Source organism: Macrotis lagotis, chromosome 4, assembly GCF_037893015.1.
Source record: "Macrotis lagotis isolate mMagLag1 chromosome 4, bilby.v1.9.chrom.fasta, whole genome shotgun sequence".
In the NCBI taxonomy this organism is placed as follows: Eukaryota; Metazoa; Chordata; class Mammalia; order Peramelemorphia; family Peramelidae; genus Macrotis; species Macrotis lagotis.
The window spans coordinates 224,093,731-224,109,561 of record NC_133661.1 but is presented as its reverse complement, the minus strand read 5'-3'; the positions used below and the strand labels follow the sequence as shown (position 1 = coordinate 224,109,561).

The window sequence follows — 15,831 nt, the reverse complement described above, 5'->3', positions numbered from 1 at the left end:
GCACATTTAGTTACTCCAATGAGTAACAGAGAAGTTTCCCTAGAGTTCCTTTTCACATCAACCACTTTGAAAAAAAAATTTGAAAAAAATTACCCTTGAGGGGATGGCTAGGTGGCACAGTGGATGGGGGAGGCTAGGTAACACAGTGGATAGAGCACTGGCCCTGGAGTCAGGAGTACCTGAGTTCAAATGCGGCCTCAGACACTTAATAATTATGTAATTGTGTGGCCTTGGGCAAGCCACTTAACCCTATTGCCTTGCAAAAAAAAAAAACTTAAAAAAAGAAAAAAATAAATTACCCTTGCTGCATTGCAGAGGGAGGGTGGTAAAGCCAAGGGAGGTAGCGAATAACAGCTTTATTATCCCTGTGGTTGCCTCTCGTGATCTCCATGGCTGCAATCTGAGCCAGTCCAACTTTGAGGTGTCCACCAAAGGTATCTTCATGCAAAGGCTGAGAGCACGTCTTCATATGACTCTATAAAACCAAAATTGGGATCGGATCATAAAAGTTTTTACAGTAATATACTAGAGATTTTATTTAATTTTCATTTGTTTTTTTAAAAAATATTTCAATTTGATCATAAGTACCACAAAATGTTAACTCTGAAAGACATTTTAGGACATAGATTGTTAAGAGTGTAGCATGTTAAAGCTGACATAGGCATTAGAACATAGAAAGTAAGATTATGGAACATGAGAACTGGAAGGGACCTTAAACAGAAAATACTTTTACAGTAAAGGGAATTTTATTCATCTTTATTCTCTAGACTTCTTTACCCACCATGTTCTAGTAGCCTTCTCATCCTGGAACATCCCTCCATAGCCTTTTTTTGCACTGAAAGATCCCTTTGTCTCAGTATGTTCTTCCTCTGGTCACTTCCTTCTAGAACTTCCATTTTAAGAATGGGCTCCCACACCAACCTATTCAATTCCTTTCTAGGTTCCACTCTTGATTTCCCAGATCTCTTCTCTCACCATACTCAGACACCAGTAACACCTACCCCCTTTTAAATTACCTTTTTGCTCTTCTAAACCTTTTCACCCCTCCTCCAAACACCCATGGCTTCCCCTCCTCCAGCTCTTTCAGCTGAGAACCCTGCCTCAAAATTTATAGCTAAAAACAGGCCATTCACCAAGAGCTCCTTCTCTTCACCTCTTTCTTATCTTTTATCACTCACATGCCTTTGACCACTATTTCCTCCTTCACCTATGTATCACATGATAAGATGACCTTGTTCCTTTCTAAGGCTAATCCTATCTGTTCAAGTGATACTATTACAGCTTCTTTACTGCAATAAACTGCAGTAAAATAAACTGTCATTTCCACTCCATCACTTATCCCTCCCTGTCCCCTGGCTCATTCTCTACTTCCTGCAAACATGCTCATGTTTCACCATGCCAAAGTAAACATATTTGATTCTTTTGTACACAATATCATCTTGTATTTCTTCTGCCCTTTATGGCTAAACTTTTTGAAAGGGATATCTACATTAGGTTGTACACTTTCCGCTCACTCTTTTCTTAATCCCTTATAATCATTCCACCAAAAGTGTTCTCTTGGGGCGACTAGGTGGCTCAGTGAAATAGAGCACTGGCCCTGGAGTCAGGAATACCTGAGTTCAAATCCGACCTCAGACACTTAATAAATACCTAGCTATGTGGTCTTGGGCAAGCCACTTAACCCCATTTACCTTGCAAAAACCTAAAAAAAAAGTGTTCTCTCCAAAGTTCTTAATGATCTCTTAGTTGTCAAACCCAATGACCTTTTCTCATTCTTCATTCTCCTCAACTTCTTTGTAGCCTTGGACATTTGTGATCACCTTCCCCCTCCTTAATATTCTCTTCTATCTCTAGGTTTTCAGATCACCACTCTTGCCAGGTTCTCTTCCTGCCTATCTACCACTCCTCAACCTTCCTTCTTGGATCCTCATCTGGATCACACTCTCTAAACATAGATGTTCTGCAGGTTTTTGTCCCGGGTCCTCTTCTATTCTTCCTTTATATTACTTCATTTAATCATTTCATCCACTGTCATAGATTTAATTACCAAACTCTATACTGCCAACCCTTAAATCTACCTTTCCTGCCCCAACCACTTTGCTGTGACCTCCAACCTTGCATCTCCAACTACCTTTCAAACATCTTGAACTCAGTAGATAGCTTAAACTCAACATGTCCAAAACTGAATTCACTTTCCCCTCTCCTTAACTTCTTGCTTACTGTAGGGGACAATACCATCTCCCAGTCCCTCAGGCTCAAAACCTATAAGTTATTCTCAACTTCTCATTATCCAATCTGTTGCCAAAGTCTGTCCATTCCACTCTGTATCATCTCTCAAATAAATCTTTGCATTCTTCTGACACTTGCACCACTCTGGTGCAGGCCCTGATCACATCATACCTGGATTACTACAATAGCCTGCTGGTGGACCTGGCTATCCTAAGCTTCTCACCTCACCAATCCATCCTCAATTCAGTCACTAAAGTGATTTTACTAAAGCACAGGTTGGAGCATGTTCAATAAACGCCAGTGGCTTCCTAGTACCCAGTGCCTCCTACCTTACTAATGTTATAACCTTACTCCCTGATACATACCTTTCAGTCCAATAACACTGGTTTCCTTATTCCCCGAACTTCTTGCACCTCTGGGCATTTTTTCTGCTAAGAAATTCCTCTATTTCTGGAATGTTTTCCTTCCTCATCTCTGCCCATGTCTTCCCTGGCTTCCTTCATTTTCCATCTGAAATGTCATCTTCTTCAGGAAGTCTTTCCCAACCTCATAATTCTAGTGCCTTCCCTCTATTATTTTTTATTTCTCTTTCATATAACCTGTATGTTCACATTGGTTTGTTTACTGTCTCTGTCATCAGACTGTCAGTTCCTTGAGGGCAGAAATTTTTTTGCCTATGTATCCCCAGTGCTCAACACAATGTCTGACACACGGTAAAGCTTTAATAAAGACTTAGTAATTTGATTTGACAAACTTCTCAATTTATAGGAAGGGAAGCGGAGCTAAAGAGTAGGAGTGCCTTCATTTTACTAAGCAATACCCCTCAATCACTGAACAATTAAGTTCAACCAAAAAAAAAAAAAAGAATTATCTACTGAGAAATATTGTAATCATTTCTGTCCCTCTTTGCCTTATGAAAAGTTAAATCTATGTTTTAAATCTGTTTTCCTTCTAGCTAAAAGTTTATATACTATTATTGCACCAAGGGTGCAATATAAAATACATATATATATATATTTAAATATAAATATATAAATATAAAATATATAAAAACAAAAACTTAAATTATCCAAGCAGAATTTAGAAGCTATGTCCAATGACAAAGGAACTTCTTTCTTTTGATTCTGCTGCATCTCTTCTTGGATCACTAGGTGCTTATTGATCAAAGAAAACTTGCTAACATATTTTGAATCTGGCTATTTTTTGCATTTGAATTTTTTTCTGCATTAAGTCTAGACTTTTCCTCAGTGTGCTAAGATCTATTAGATCCCTAAGTGGGAAAATGATGGCAAGGAGGATGATTTACCTTAGATCAACAACTTCATTTGGGTATTGTTCATATGTAAAGAATATTCTAAATCATTCTTCTGGAGCAGATCCCTCCCTCCTGAAATGTTTTTACAGAACTTTATCTAAAAGCCTACTTTTTTATCATTACATTCTACTTTATACCATACTGATTTCACAGACTTAATTATGATATATAGAAAGGAGACTTTAAGATCATCTTTTCTAAACCCATCATTTTACAGATCAAAAAACTAAGACTTGCAGAAGTAAAGTGACTTGCCCAAGGTCACAAAGATAGAAAACAGAATTTAAAACTAAATCCTCTAATGGTAAATCCAAGATTCTTTCTATTACACAGCATTGTCTTTTCAGGTTACATCTTCCAATAGAACGACAGTTTCTTTGGTGCAGAAACAAGTGATCTTTCATATTAAAATCTCCAGCAAGGACCTGGTACATAGTAAGTGGAGAGTAAATGTTTGCTGAACAGTAGGTTCTCAGTAAAGGAATGAATGAGAAAAGACATCATGATGTAGTAGAAAGCATAGTGAATTTGGAACATAAAATTGCTCCAAAAATGTGCCTCTAAACTCAGCTTCCTTTTCTATAAAATAAAGGGCTTGGAATTTATGATGTCTTAAGAGACCCATCAGATGTTTCATTCTATATTGTTATCAGTATTTCCCAAACTAATTTGGTCAGAGAGCACTTTAGAGTTTGCAACTGCCAAATCAAATAATGTTAGTCTAAAGAACTTATAAGTATAGAATATAAGTATAGTCAGATTAAATATGGTTGAAAAAATTTTGCTATGCAAAAGAGGAAAATATTTATTTTCATATAGAAAATGCACATATTTGCATTTTGACATAATTTATTAGTTGTTATTTTAAAATAACATCAACATCAACATTTTCATATAGAAACAGACAGAGTTTCTGGATTCCAGAGAATACAGTTTAGGAAATATCATTCTTTATTATGCAGATATAAGGCACTGAATTTTGTTAAATGTTTGTTGAAGGAACAGAGATAAATGAAAATGTCTCCAACTATTATTACATTCTGGAAAGCAGGGCAGCTAATACATGGGGCAGGAAGTTGCGGCGAATGACAAGTCCTAACAAGGACATCAATTTCTTTCCCTAACTGACTATAGGTAGCAAAAAACCCCAGCAAAAATAAACACAAAACAAAAGAACTCAGCCTCCAGAATCATGTTAAGTGGAAAATCATCATATCATAGTAATTGAAATATATTTTTTGGAAGAAGAGAGAGCAAGATAACCAGATAAGATCTCTACGTGGCAGAACAATAAAGCTCTAGTGAGTTTCTATATCTAGTTAGCCTTCTCTATGACTCTATATCTGTGTTTTCCTATATCATGAATTCCAACGAAAAGTTCTGTGTAGTCAGTTGTCCAGGCACAGACTAAATGTAAAGAATGAGCCATGACAAGTTCTGTCATCAGATCCATAATCAGATCCATGAAAGCACATGAATATTAGAGATCATGAATCTCTAACCTCAAGTAAACAAATCTTCATGCAAATTAACCATGCACAATATAAAACATTTTAAAATATTTCCCTTAAGTTTAGAAAACCCCAAAGCTAAGGTTATACAAGTCACATATATGTGTTCATCCTACCTTAAGTTTGGTTAATGTATGCATGTCAGCAATAAAGTCCAGTACTTCATTAACATATTGTCTCATACATTCCATAGCAGCTGTTCCACACTAAAATAAAAGGAGATCCATTGATTAGTTTGAACCTCCACTGGAACCTCCACTTTTGCCCTTCCTTTTATTGTGAGAATAGTTGGCCTCTCTCTTATTCTGTATTTTTGTTTAGTTAGTTCTCTTTCTGGCTTTCTAACCTAATCTGTTACTCAAAATCACAGTTTGTGTTTGTACATACATACTGATTTGAAAAAAAAATCAATTAATACAGTGCTCAGGATGAGAGCAACAAGAATTTATTAGGTGTCTGCTCTGTACTCAATATGGGAGAAACAAAAGACAAAAGTGAAACAATACCCCCTCTCAAATCACTTACATTCCTTCAGGGAAGATAAAATGTACATGTATATAAAATCATATGCAAAATAGATACAGGATGATATTGAGGAAGCAATCTGGGAAAGTACTAGTAATTGGGAAGGGAAGTTGGGAGTCAGGAAAAGTTTTACCTAAGTGATATTTACTAAGTCTTGAAGGAAATTAGTGGTTCCAAGAGGACTGTGTAAAAAGGAGCTATTGATAACTGGTTGTTGCTTTTAAGATTCGAGATTATAGAATTTAGACTTGGAGGAATCTATGAAACTGTTTAATTCATTCATTTTACACATTTGGGAAAAGACGCCCTAAGAAGTAAAATAAGCAGTCCAAGGTCACACAGATCATATGTGGCACAATCCAATTCAAATCCATATCTTAATTTCAAATCCAGTACTTTTTTCCCATTATTCCACACAAAAGGCAGTTATTTCACTGATTGGGATATTCGATCGACCAGCATGGACCATAACTCTTCTTGGCCTAAGCAAAAGTTTCTTGGGTTGTTTCATATGGAGATCAACCTTCAAGTGATGAGCATCTCAGGAATTGATAAGCCTAGTCCTTGGATTACAGAGGCAACCTGCAGCTGATCAAGTCTTTGTTAGCACTTGTCAAGGTTTGCTTAAAGGCACTGCCTTTAAAATTCCACTATGATAAGGCACTAGAAGAGAACTTTAGTGGAATAACTGGTTATTATTTAGAAATTAATGAGTTACTTTAATTCAACTGGATTTTTCCAGATGTTTGTGTATTAGACCCTCTCTGGCTATTTTAATATGGACCATCCAATAAAAGAGTGACTCATCATTACTATTGTGATTCTTCTACACAAGGGTTGAAAAGCACCACATATGTATATATATATATATATATATATATATATATATATATATATATATATATATATCAGTAAGCTCTTGTGTCTGCTTACTGCTTAAGGTATTTTCCCAAAGAAGTCATTACACACTGTTCATCTATTCTCAGAACCACCGTGTATACCTCAAGGCATTGACCATTCCCTTTGAAAAAAAGAAAGACATGTATGTTACTGTTTAGCTCTTCCTCAGGGTAAGGAATGGGTGAAATAACAATAAAATGGGAAAAGAAATGATTGCCACTCTTTTTCTTTCATGTTAGCAAGTAACTTGGAGAACTTTAAAAAAAGACAATAAGTAATAAAAAATACCATTGTACTTAGTTTTTTAAAGAAAGAAACTACTGTCTCTTTCAATGTAAATGCAATGGATTTAACATGTCAGGGGCAGAGGGCAAATGCTCACATAGACTAACTGATCAAAGATATGCTAAGAAAGTATATATATATATATATATATATATATATATAGTTCAAAGTGGATCATCTCTGAAGCCTTAATTAATACTTCTGTGGCAACCTATGTTTCCCTATGGGAATCTAAAATGTTATATACTTACTCCACTAACCAACTGACTCTCATTTCCCTGTATTCATTTAAGTCTGATTTGTGCTGAATAAAATCACCCTCTAGCTTTTTCTTCACTGTTATATCTGTCAGTTTCCATGGCAGGATAACAAACAACAAAGTAAGGTCATTGGCCTGTCAAGATGTCCTCCAACCATTCCATGGCAGTTACAGTTTTCTTTTTTGTTTTTATAAGCCAAATGACAGAATTATAAAAGGTTACTGAATAATGAGCCACTAATGCAGAAGATGAAGGGATTTTCCCCCAGTTTATGCCATTGTTTAGATCTTTTGCATATGTCATGCAAATATGAAAGTCTTTTCCTCTAGATTTTCTGAAAGTGATTGTTTCCTTTCATCACCAGCACATTATGCCGTACTGATCAGGCTTCTATGATCAAAAAAATTAGTATGGAAGGATATACACAGTCAAAATTTACAATATAATTCAATGCTACAGAAAAGAGGAGTTGATAATTTATTACTTCTCAGTTACTTTCAGGTACTTAGGTGTCCAATTTAGAGAATTCAAGCCCCTCCAATCTGAGAATCTGATTTATCTGCCTCAGTTGGCCACCTGTATAAGCCAAATCAGAAATTTGCCAACACTTTCATTTTTTGCTTTGTACATGGTCATAGATTTGGAAAACATAAAGGATTTGGTCTCATTTTTTCTTTTTAGGTCCATCAACTGACTGTTACACTAGAAAAAAATGATGTTAAAAATCTGGTTCTCTGGTTTATAGTCTCAAACTGCAGCTTAAAAAAATTTATATCTAGCTTCCTCCAAACTAATTTTGTAAGAATCAAATAATTAAGATCTATAAGGAATTCAATATGTATCAGCAAATCAGGTACTAGACCAACAAGGTATTATGGGTTTCTCTTTTTTGCTTTCTTCAAAGATAATGTGAGCACTTCCACTTAACTTTGATACTTCAAAAGATTTATGATTTCACTGGAGTGGATATTCTCTCCATTGATTAAGATAATAATCTCTCAACACCTTAGTAGACAGGAAGCTTGGAGGAGTAGATTGTGCTGGACGTGAAGTAGAGGAGACCTGGATTCAAATCCTGTATAAACATGGGCAAATCAGTCAACTTTTCTGAACCTCCATTTCCTGTCCTGTAAAATGGGGATAATGGTGTTTGCCATATCTTTCTCACAGGTCTTTGGTAAGGTTCAAAAGAGATAATGTACATAAAGTGATCTACAAACATTAAAGTGATATCTTATTCTAAGGCAGTTAGATTACATGAGTGCCAGACTTGCAATTAGATATGTTATTACAGACAAATAATTTAACCGCTCTATTGCTCTGTTTTCTCGTCTATAAAACTGGGATAATAATAATATCTACCTTTCCATGAAGTTGTGGGAATCAAATCAGATAAGATACAAATAGATATAAATTATGTAGTTATATTTAAAGTGCTTTTCAAACAAATCTTCAAGTGTTATCTTCATGAGCTTCTATGACCAAAACAAAAACAAAACCCAAAATGAAACACCTAATGGCAAACCTTCTGGTAATTTGTCTCTTTGCACTTAGATAAGCTAGCCCATCACTAGGACTCTATTTGAAGCCATTTAGTAGAACAGTCAGAACTTACAGCCCAGGATTATCTCACCAGCATAAAAAGGCATTAAATAAGGTCTTTTTGTTGTTGTTGTTGTTGTTCAGGTAGTAAGCCACTGGAATGGTTTGCATTTACTTCTCCAGTTCATTTTATAGATGAGGAATTAAGGCAAACAGGGATAAGTGATTTTCCCAATGTCACACAGTTAGCTAGCATCTGAGGCTAGATATGAACTGATGAGTTTTCCTGATTCCAAGTCCAGTACTCTATCCACTGTGCCACTCTATGGGACAATATTTTCCACTAGTCAGAATTTTAGGGTTTTTTGTTGTCAACAAATGTAGATAATTTTCTTATTATCAGAACAACTAATTTCCAATCAAATCAATTCAATAGGCATTTATTAAGTACTACTCTAGGAAATAGGTGTACAAAGACAAAAAAAGAAAACAGTACCAGACCTCAAGAGTTTACATTCTACTTGACATTTATCTGTATAAAATAGCATGTCCACAGATAAATACAAAATATACAAGCTAATTATAGTGATAGGTGAGGAAAAATACTATATTGGGATCAGCAGAGGTTTCACAAAGCAGAGTTCTAAGATAAACCTTTAAGCAGACTAGGGAATTCATACTTATTTGTAGAACTCAGTATTTATAAATGTACTATTTTGTAGAAAATTTAGAGATTAATGGGAGACAGTAAAAATTCCCAATCTAGGAATAAATACTTGTTCTGATAGTATTTATTGATTTAAATTTTTTTTTAAAAAAATGAATTCTAAAACAGAAGTTGCAAAAATTAGTGCTGCTACAAAAATGAATTTTCTGGAATTTTTCTCTAACTGAAATGGATTCATGAAGAAATAATTTTTTAAAAAGAAAACTTTAATGGAACCCATGTTAGATATTTCCAAACTTGAATGACAGGTTATTTCCTTTAACAAAGGAATTGGTTTCAACATTCTAAATGATTTCTCTTGAAAAACTAGTGTGCTACATTCATTTAAATTTTTACTAGTGTTCTTTTAAAAAATAAAGCAGGATTATTTCTGGTATTTACAACCTCTATGAAAACAGAAGAAAAGTCAACAAAAAAGCTAAAAATATGTCTACCAGCATGGAAGTTAAAACCAAGGTGAAATGAAGTACTTGATTTAGGTTCCAAACTTACTCCAGGAATGGATGCGATCATCTGCTTATGCAGGATTGTTGACTCTGCTAGTTTGGTTCCAGCATCTGCACAAACAAACTAATAAGAAAATGAAAGATGAATTATTTTTCCAAGAGTCCTTCAACATTGATAAGTAATTCATGATTTTATTACCTCAATTAAAATTTGCTAGTATTTACATTCAGAACAGTGTGTTCTGGATACATTCAATCTCTTAGTCATTACAAACAAACTCATTTCTATTGAAAATTTAGTATCATAGATTAATATATAAGAATTCTTATTTGCAAGAAATGCATTAAGTGAAATAAGACTGCAATGCTCCATCAGAAAAGAAAAAAAGACATCATAGAGCAGATGATGTTAAAGATGAAATTGAATTTAGGATTATAGATTTAAAACTTGAAAGGATCTTATAGGTCACCTAGTCCTCTACTGTACTACCTAATTTGTCCAAATTCAGACAAGTCCAGAGTGGTAGAATTGGAATTTAAATCCTTGTTCTCGGATTTCAAATCTAGGATTCTTTCTTCTATATCACCCTACATTTCTAAATGTCAGAATGATAGAGCACAGAATTTTAAAGCTTAGAGATATCTTTGATGATATCTAGAATAACAGAATTATGCAAAAGAGAAAACTGAGGCCTAAAGATGGAAGGGATTTGTGCAGTTATTCAGTGGCAAAGTCTGGGAATCTCAGTCCTCTGTTCTTTCACTTATACCAAAGTGTTTCCAGGGGTTATTGGTTTCTTATTCTTTTGCTCCTCCAGCTTAAAATTTTGGTCAGAATATTATTTCTAAGATCTAATTTCATCAGAAAAATACCAAAATAGTAAGCAACCTTGGTATTCTTTTTTATTTCTGTTCTCTAACCTCTGTAGACAACCTACAAGGAAATCATTTGTTGCCTGAGTCAATGTTTAAAGGAAGCCACCAGATCATGGTCAAAGTTTAGTAAGCAGTCTTCTTTCATTTCATCTAGAATTTTGTGAGGTTTTGCCATTCAAAACAAGTACATAGCAATCAACTGTTGGCATTTTTTGAGTCATCACCAAATTAAACATAAACAATAACTGACAAAGTCTGCAGAACTTGGATGGAGTAAATAGTTCCATTTAACATCATTACTACCACCATCTGTTTTCCAGCTGCAAAAATTATTGGAGTCCTGCTCTACTGTACTGCAGAAAGATTAGAAAATAATTCTTTTTAAATCATAGTTTATTCTTGCAATATTGCAAGGCTTACAAATCACTGCCTCACAAAAGTCTTAGGAGAAATTTTGAGGCAGGTGTGTGCCCAATTGTGTGGTACCTAACATTTTTGTGGCAGCATAACCCATGATAGAGTACCGTCAGACTCCAGGTCCAGTAGACCCTGTCTAGGGATATGTGAAACAGGATATTTGAATTCTAGTACAAGGTCAACTTCTAATTCTATTCTATCCTGTCCTTTGCACTGAACAAGTCAGATTTAAAACCTGTTTTAAAAGTTTTAAAACCGGGCACCTAGGTGGTACAGTGGATAGAGTACTGGCCCTAGAGTCAGGGGGACCTAAGTTCAAATCTGACCTCAGACAATAATTGCCTAGCTGTGTGAACTTGGGCAAGTAGCTTAACCCCATTGCCTTAAATTAAAAAAAAATAAAAATAAAAAATAAAAAAATGTTAAAACCTTGAGAAGGTTGTGAGACATGTATAAACTGATCTTTTCAAAGGATTTTTAAAAATACCTAACCTTCTAAAATCATATAAAAATGTGAGTTATTAACCATATTATTATTATTCCTTTTGCAGCTCAATATGGACTACGTAATTTATAAAACTAAAGAGGCAGCTAGAAAGAACACCGGACTTAAAGAGTCAGAAACAAAGAGAATGATGACCCACAAGCTCTAAAAGAAATTATTTCATAAATGAATAACTAAAATTTAAGGAAGTTTTTCTTAAGATAAAGCCTGAATTTGCCTCTGCAGGTTTCAACCATGGCCCCAGATTTTGCTCTCTGGGGTCAAACAAAATAATTCTATTCCCCCCTTCCACAAAGTAGTTTTTTAAATGTTTCCAAAAGGCTAGCAAGTCTTTATTAGATCTTTTCAAGTTAAACCTCATCATTTCTTTCATTCTATCTTCATATGACATACACTTGAGGCATCTTTCTAATAGTGTTTCTCTGAACACTCTTCAACATGCTATTTACTTCCTAACATATGTCAGGAATGAAGATAACAGGGTTTTAGTCTAGGTTTTAATATATATATATATATATATATATATATATATATATATATATATATATAATATATATATATATATATATATATATATATACTGGTTATATGACCAAAAAAACTATCTGAGCCTGCTTCGTCATATATAAAATTGGGATAATCATGCTTGGGGAAATTAATCTCTAAGGATTCCTGGAAGAAAGAGTTTTGCAAACCCTCAATTGTGTGTAAATGTGACATCATTGCTAATTAGAAACTTTCTGGAGAACTTAAAAATGATCAAACTTCAAATCTAATTGCTTTTTGAATCAGTGAATTCTTTTTGAATAAAGACTCAATTAGTTCTTTATTGTCAGGGATGCTTTTCAAAGCATGTTTCTCAGGGTAGGCATTGCAATGAGATGCCCTCTAATGGTCCAGCCAACCCCAAGATCCCAGGAGTCCACAAGTCTAAACCTCTCTCTCTGTTCGTTTACCAGCACTGGACTGAACATTTTTTTTCCTCAACTACATAGCTTACAAAGTCTAAAAGCAGAGAGGGAAAATGATAATGACCATAGAAGGAAAAAAACCACCTCTTTACTCCCATATAAAATATAGCAATAATGTCACTGTAATAATGCACTCCCTTATGAAGATTACAAAAGAAACAGACATCCATTATGTGCCATTATCAAATGCATTCATTATATAAATGCACCAAAAATAGCATCTCCACCTCTCCTCTGAATATAGTGATCAGTTTATTACTTACTCATCTAATATTAATAACCTCATGTCAATAGTAAGCAGTAGAAATGCCTGCAGAGTGAGTTAATGTAGGTACCAAGAGCAATACTGTGGAATTCCTTTGTCATTCAGCCCACAGTAAAGCTAACATTAAAAGAAAGCCTTTCTCCCACAGGATATCTAAACTTGTGAGTGAAGCCAGCGTGTGGGAGTTGTAGATGAAAATTAGCAGAACGTCTCTGTTAGGCACATAGCAAAACTTCAGAAAATACTAGATGCAGTTAAGTCAACAAGCATGTAGTAAGTATCTACTATAGGCCATGCTGAGCATTTGAGAAACAAAGAAAGGCAGAAAACAGTTTCTGCTCCTAAGAAGCTCACAGCATAAGGGAGAACGAGATGAAAACAACTAGGTACAAGTGAGATAACTAGAGAATAAATAGGAGATGATCTCAGAGGGAAAACACTAAATTTAAGAAAATTTGGAAAGGCTTCTTGCAGAAAGTAAGAGTTTAGTTGAGACTGAAAGGAAGTCAGGGAAACTAGAAAGTAAAGATTAGGAAAAAGAGAGGTCTAGGCATGCAGGTGAAAATGCCTGAAGTCAGAAGATAAGTGTGAGAAGCAACAAGGAGGTCAAATTGCAAAAGCTTGATATGTAAAAAAGAGTAAAAGTGTAAGAGGACTGGAAAATAGGAAGGAGACAAGTTAAAAGGGGCTTTGAAGTTCTTCCTTAAAGAGATGAAGTCTGCCTACCCATAATACCTTCCTTACCCATCCCCAAATATACATGTCTTCTAGGTCTATGATGAAGAATGAATTTGATCCCTCTCACAACTGAAACAATCTTTTAAATAGCTGTTTTTGTTTTTGTTTTCGGTTTTTTGGTTTTTGCAAGGCAATAGGGTTAAGTGATTTGCCCAAGGTCACACAGCTAAGAAATTATTAAGCATATGAGGTCTGGATTTGAACTCAGGTTCTCTCTGAATCACTGCATCATCTAGGTGCCCCCAAAATATTTTAAATATATGAAATGTGATCATGTCTTCTCCTTCCTCCTCTCAAAAAAATTTTCTTCTCTAGTTTAAATAAGTTTGTATGACACAGGTTTGAGTTAAATCAATATCTGTCATCCAATATTTGATACTTTCTAGATCTTATCAATGTCCCTCCAAAAAATCTGGTATCTAGAACTGAACACTTCAGATGTGATCTAAAGAGAGCTAGAAGGCACAGTGAATAGAAAGTTAGATCTGGAATTAAGAAGCAATCCAGATAATTATTAGTTGCAAAACCTTTGGCAAGTCACTTGAGTTTTCTTCCTCAATTTCCTCAGTCATACAATGATGATTAAAAATAGCTCCTACCTCTCATGATTGTTATGAGGATAAACCGAGGCAATATATATAAAGTTGCAAAAACTAAAGAGCTAAATGAATGTTTGCTAACTAGAACAGAGTGGAGGACTATAGTCTCTTTAATTCTGAATATTTCTTTAATATTTCAATAGTTAAAACTTCTATATTATCATCAGCATGGATATTCCTTTCACCAATGTGGATAAAAATGCATCTCTAATTCAGTAAATGGATTTGAGAGCTGTTGTGACTCAAACATTCACCACTCTTACTGCCAATCTGTTGACAAGCCCCTCTAATAAGTAAGTCTAGTCCTCAGAGAGCAGTTACATGGTTCTTCACTTGGCTTGTACTTCAGTGATTGCAGCATAAAACAATCAGCCCTCTGTGGTTTGACAAAAGGCTTTATGAATTGAGGTGGTCAAAAAAACCCTCCATCTAGTGGTTGATCTTATAGTGACAAAGCTCTTTCCACACACTAAAATGATCATCAGACAACAAAGTCTATTGCTTAAAGGCCCATACTTGAAGGCTGCCCAACTTGGTTGAATTTGAGGTTGGCATAGTTTTAAAAGAAACCAGTATTGTCTTCCTACCATGATTAATTATCAGGGAAGGAATTTAGGTGAAGAGCCTAAGATCATATTATTTTTTGATTATTATCTTACTCTGACTCAACTTACAATTACTAAAACTTTCTCATACAATCTTTTAGTCATGTTCTCCTCCCCTAATCCTATACTTGATTAGCTGAATTTTTAATCTAAGTGTATCATTTTACATTTATTTAATAATTTGATCATTGTAGAATATAAAACTATATAAATATGAACTTTTAAAAAATTAGATTCAGTCCATCATTTCAGCCTGATTAAAATTTTAAAGATTGTACTTAATTCACAAGAATTATATGGAAAACTGGAAAGCAGTATCTCAGAAAATGATTTAGACCAACATTTTATACCCCACACTTTAATAAGTTCAAAACAGAGAGGGTAAAAAAACTGAATAGTAAAGGTCACAAAAATTTAAATAAGTTAGAAGAGAATTCATTCAGATTCCTAGGGTGAGAGTTCTTAACAAACAAGGAATAAAGATGATCATAAAAATGTTTTGATTGAAATTTACAAGATTTTATAAACTCCTACTATATACCAGACAGTGTACTAGATATATGTGAAGATAAAAATATGGCACAATTCCTACAAGATCAATCCTATTTAAGCAAACTCACTAAAGACAAGGAAATCATCTTAATATATCTTTGTAACTTCTTCAGTGCAACTTCTGTTCTATACAGAGTAGGTCCTCAAAATATTTGCTGAAAAAATGAATAAAATCACTCAGTTGATTTATTTATCAAGTTATTGATGGGGGAAAATCAGGAAGTAAGTGATGAATTTAGGGTCCATACTTGTGATATCATAGGGGTAGGGTAGAGAGCTCCTCTGAAGAAACTAATTGCTATGAAGAGTAGAATCTTAGAGAACTGACTGGGACATCAAAAAGTTAAGTAAATTTACCAGTCACATAGTTGCTATATGTAGAAGTATGGCTTAAACTCAGGGTCTTCTTACTCTAAGACTGACTTAGTCCACTATACCACAGTGTCTTTCTGTTTTTGAATAATAGTAGAGATAATACTACTTTAAATGAATCTCTATGTTATGAAGGAATAAATTCATTTCCATGACTTGAGTAATTTAGCCCCTTCTCTCTGAGATCAATA

At 34.5% G+C, this 15,831-nt stretch overlaps 1 protein-coding gene across 15 annotated transcripts in view; it reads right to left on the bottom strand.

The window, feature by feature from the left end:
* The window catches only part of UNC79 (unc-79 homolog, NALCN channel complex subunit), a 364,853-nt gene that overhangs the window by 18,380 nt on the left and 330,642 nt on the right, over positions 1-15,831 (bottom strand). For 14 of the 15 annotated variants that reach the window (XM_074235468.1, XM_074235454.1, XM_074235458.1 and 11 more), the window contains 3 exons: positions 9,787-9,864; positions 5,172-5,261; positions 300-475 (listed from right to left, as the gene is read on the bottom strand). In XM_074235468.1, the coding sequence (XP_074091569.1) occupies positions 300-475; positions 5,172-5,261; positions 9,787-9,864 (344 nt within the window). Of the gene's footprint in view, positions 1-299; positions 476-5,171; positions 5,262-6,518; positions 8,101-9,786; positions 9,865-15,831 lie in introns of those variants that run through there. The other variant, XM_074235469.1, reaches the window with a different exon arrangement.